Below are 5,000 nucleotides of genomic sequence, written 5' to 3' on the forward strand. Positions count from 1 at the left end.
TATATTGTTGTTGGTGGTGCAGATATACAGTATTTTAGTCTATCCAGTTTTTTTTTTTTTTTTTTTGAGAGATCAATTAGATCCTTTTAATGTCTTCCCCCGATTCAAGGTTTACTACAGTTTTTGTAGACAAAGTTAAGATCAAGTTACAGTACATGGCCCTCTGGTGGATAATTAAGTATCACAACTCATGTAACTGTAACAACATTGAAAGCCTCCAAAAGAAAAGCTTGTATTAATTTACATTGCCATTTACAAAAATATAAATAAAAAATGTGCACAAAAATACAAAAAACAAAACAAGTCTCCCTCTGGTAATTCACCACAGTACAAACAAAGCAAGCAAGCAAACTGCAGCCTTTCCCACTCACAGTATGCAAAACAATAATTGGGTATAATTGTAAACACATTAAATTGTAAACGATGTGATATATATCACACACTGCATATAATTATTTCCATCTACAAGCATAGCTGTTGTTGTTTACTTGTAATGATATACTAATTCTTAAGGACAACACAACTTACCTGCTGTTGTTGCAGATGCAGCAGTTCAACTGTGCTTACTTCACTGCTCGTGTCACCACTTGATCTTCCATCTCTACTGCCAGCATCTAATTGGCTGCTTAGAGTGCTCATTCCATTTTGATTCATTGAACTGTTGCTTATTGTTTCTGTCGCGGATTCCTGCATCATGACTTAATACCTAAAAGTGATTAAGAGGCATCAATTAATGCTCTCGTTATACCTTTACACTCCCATTATAAGGGTAGTCCCTTTCTGCAAATTAAAGCAAGGAGGGGGGTGAAGCAAAGAGCAGTATACACTCATTGAACAAATGAAGAAATACAACTGAATGTGTGGTTTTTGTAAGCAATCTTTACATGTGGTCAGATTTTAACCACCAACATGACAAGTCATGCAGCAGGATCAGGTATAGTCAAATAGCTTTTATGAGCAAGGCACTGTGTTTAAAAGGTCTTACCATCTTTCTGTAAAACATTTTGAGTGAAGGTATGGTTGCGCGCACACACACACTTCTATCTGGCTTTGACAACCATGGCTGACTGTATCGCCTTACTTAAAATATTCACTGTCTTGATTCGGTCTGAATTTTACAGCACATCTTATGTAAAAGCAGTTGTTTAATGATGCACAGCTAATCATGGAAAATTAAAATTTTGTAGGGGAGTTACATTATACTATTTATCACCCAGTGATAAATAGTACAATAGGCTTCTCCCTTTTTTGTGACTAAAAAAAATTATGCCTTGGAGGCTTTAAGAAAAAGCTCCTACGTCAGATATTGGCTAGTTTTTTTTTTGTTTTTTTTAAATCATATGGCTGATATTAATTTATTTTTGTGACATTTAAAAAAATGTAATACTGTTCTTCCTAGGAAGTAATTAAGCTCATGCGTAAGCAGCAATCAAACTGTTCCCTTGAAGATGACTTAAAACTCAATTTTAACATGGGCAAATAAATGAAAAATATAAAATTAATTTTCCTGGCATGTATTAGATATGAAAAGCAAGAAATAAAACCTATCAAGAATATCACTAATGATTGTGCTAAAAACAGCATAAATTATGCATATTACATTCTCTACTGTAATAAATGTTTTATCATTTTCACTGCATAAATGTACTGTACTTTCAGGACAGCAAGGAGTTGTCCTGCCAAGATCAGTTGAAATAAATAAAGAAACACCCTGACCCAACTACAAATTTCAAGGTACTGTATGTGAACTTTTTTTTTTCCTTCTTTTCATGGGTTTTAACTAGCCCTACCTTACACTGTTTTCATCACCACCACCCTACACATAATCTAATGGGTCTGTACAGTATATTACACATACATAGCACATACAAATGCATGCACACACATAAACTTTCATTGTTTTTCAAGATACCAGTTTCCTTATACATATATTCAGTATAACACACCCAATAATTAAAACACACCATACACCAAAATCTCACACCGGATTTAGCTTACTGTTGTATTGTTCAGAACAGGGAAGATAATGTTTGCAAGATTTGCCATTAACTTGGTGTAACATTTGTATTTAACACATTTAGAATACAATTGTTTTCAGCTGTCCACTCACTGAATTATTATTAATATTATTGATTCATTCAACATTATTCAAGATCTATAACGTTATATAATTCAGAAACATTGATTTATAGCCAATGTTTTTATTTTATTAATTTTATTTTTTCTCTTTAATGCCCTGCAAACATATTGTATATACAGTGCCAGAGTTAAAATGTTTCATCTTAATTATATAACAAAAAAGAAATACAAACAGCGAGTCAGGAACTGCAGATTAACGATTTTACCAGTGAACCACTCTCTCTGCCTCTGCTCTTAAAGCCAACAAACATGTCAGTTTTGTCAGGCATATACAACCTGCTGCTTTCTAATTTGAGGATGTTCAGAACAAGAATAAACAGGATACAGGTAAAACAAACTAGCAAAGTTACATAAAGGGTGACAGCTGCTATAGCTACAGTAAACAACTGCTGTACCAGATGTGTTTATGAACAAACACTCCCTGTTAAACATTTTATTGAACAATAGCTAAGAAAGAGAATACAAATGGAAAAAGTGACACCCAGTGATGAATTTCGCAAGAAAACAAAGCTAGTACTCTTTTCTGAGATCAGGCAGCTAATAAGTATTCAAATTAGTCATAAATTTTACATGCACAATGTTTAAAATATTCAGAGAAAAGCGGCCTGATTGCTTTTACTAGTTATATGAAAATGTAGTCTTTTTTTGTACCTACTTAACATTGCAAATTACAATGGGAGGCCCTTTTTAAATGAACCCAAATTAAACTGAACTAGTATAATAATTTACAGGTAAAATAAAATAACGTGGAGCTAGATTGAGATTAACAAAATACTTTTTTCAAGTTAAAGGTGGTTAAAGTGTACAAAATCTGGCGCTTTTGAAGTGACCTACCTCCTACTCTACAATTACAGCGAAGATTCACGTAGTGTGTGCAATCTGTATGGAGAAGACCTTGCATGACATGTGGTTTATACCTGTATCTCTTGTCTGGGAACTCCAAGAAAAATACACTTGTTGTCAGCAATAATCCAATTTGGTATCACACTGTAAAGGGCATAGTATACAGTACACCTGGCCTTTATAGAGCCCACACCAAAGAATGCATAACATTTCCAAATTATATTCCCCATAAAGTACAAAAAATACAAAAATGTTCAATAAGTGTTTTATATATTCCACAGCATTTATTTTCTGCACTGTTATTATTTTACACTTTAAAAGCAGGAGACCAACACTGGAACCGACTGCACAAGATAGTGCTTTCTCTTCTCCAACAATCTGGGATTGAAAGGTTACTTGGTGTAACAATATTTACTTGCAGAATGGATGATGGCTGTGTAGGTTTACGCAAGAATGAGTGAAGCATGAGGTGTTAGCCATGTGTTTGACATGTTTCAAATTGCTATAATCCAGCATTAAAACACACCCAGCAATTCATGCCATTTCTTGCAGCCGTAATCTTGAATAAAGTGTGCCCAACCACTTATTATATAAAATTAGTATACGACTCCTTGTTATAGTCACAACAGTGCTTTTGTATTTATTTTATGGCTTATTTATACAAATGGCATAGCCATAGACATGCTAGGTTTCTTAACAAGCTTCCCTTATTCAGTATAAAGAAAGCACTATACTGTATGTACTATAAAAAGACTGCAAGGTGCAGCGGACATGATCTGCAATCTATTAAACAATATTAAGAGCGTTAATAATGATGTTTTGAAGATAGCTTTTCTGTATAATAGGTCCTCTATGCATACAGAATATTTAATTTGCTTATTTTCCTTCAAATATGCAATTAAATACAGTTTTACAGTAGTGTTATATCAAAACATCTTTTTTTGTTTTTGGACTTGGTGAACCTAAATTATCCTTCAAAAATGAGAGGAACAGTATTTGAGGTCCATCTGCACTGCACACATCACACCACGTGTTAACGAGCAACTGCCTTTCCACCTTTTTATTCCAGAAAACATTCTGATAATGTGCAATAACCAATTAAACAAGCTCTTTCTCAGTCAAATCATCTTGAGATTATGCTTTTTTTTTTTTTTTTTTTTTTTTAATCTCACGATCCTTTAAGTCACAATAAAAAAAGTAACAGCATGTTATTCCCCTATAGAGTTCTGTCAAGATATAAAGATGTCCTATCTCCAATTGCTACAACACAAAATGCTTTGAAAATAGTCCACAGTGTTATTATACAATTACCATGCCTATGTTTAAAAAGGCAATCTACATCAGAATCTACATCAATGTAAAAAAAAAAAACACACCATACACTTGGATTCTATGATAACCAGATAATCTGCGATCCACAAATTCCATTCATTATAGTTGTTAGCTGCACAGGCAGGGGTGCATATTGCTTAATTATAATTACATTTTACAGTCAGTCTACTTCTTTTTCACTTGGCTAAGATCTAAAAGTTGGACTAGGATAGTATTTTAAATACAACATTTGTGCTCCAGTGAACTTAATTCATCATTGACGTGAAGTACAATACATACAAAATAAAGAGCTAGCATTCTAAATATGCTATACATTTTTATACTGTAGATTGCCTAACAAATCAAAATGCCAAATACGAAGGACGACGTTAAAACTGTATAAGCTGTGCACATTGCATTGAAAATCTTAAAATAATACTCTTAAAATAAACTGTATAAAAATAAAATGTACATCAAATCGCAAATTAGGGAAATTCTGAAATTGAAATTTCAAAAGCTTTAGAAACAACCCACCATAAACAAAATAAAATGCTTTTCCAAATCACCTCACACACATTCTACAAGAAGTTAAAACTAACAGGTGCAGTGCAGGAAAAAAAAAAGAAAAAAAAAAACATGTTTTCACTAAGAAACAGCCATTTTTAAAACAGCACCTATTATAAAAGAACAGTATTAAGAGCACCACA

The 5,000-nt window shown here is 33.0% G+C and overlaps 1 protein-coding gene across 13 annotated transcripts in view; it reads right to left on the reverse strand.

Annotated features, from left to right (window-relative positions):
• The window catches only part of LOC117415762 (forkhead box protein P2), a 157,295-nt gene that overhangs the window by 72,187 nt on the left and 80,108 nt on the right, over window positions 1–5,000 (reverse strand). For 8 of the 13 annotated variants that reach the window (XM_034026547.3, XM_034026549.3, XM_034026545.3 and 5 more), the window contains one exon: window positions 529–706. The exons of the other annotated variants lie outside the window; for them this stretch is intronic. In XM_034026547.3, coding sequence (XP_033882438.1) covers window positions 529–696 — 168 coding nt within the window. In that variant the 5' untranslated portion in view covers window positions 697–706. The remainder of the gene's footprint in view (window positions 1–528; window positions 707–5,000) is intronic. 13 annotated transcript variants of the gene reach the window in all.

This window comes from Acipenser ruthenus, chromosome 7 (assembly GCF_902713425.1).
Source record: "Acipenser ruthenus chromosome 7, fAciRut3.2 maternal haplotype, whole genome shotgun sequence".
Lineage (NCBI taxonomy): Eukaryota > Metazoa > Chordata > Actinopteri > Acipenseriformes > Acipenseridae > Acipenser > Acipenser ruthenus.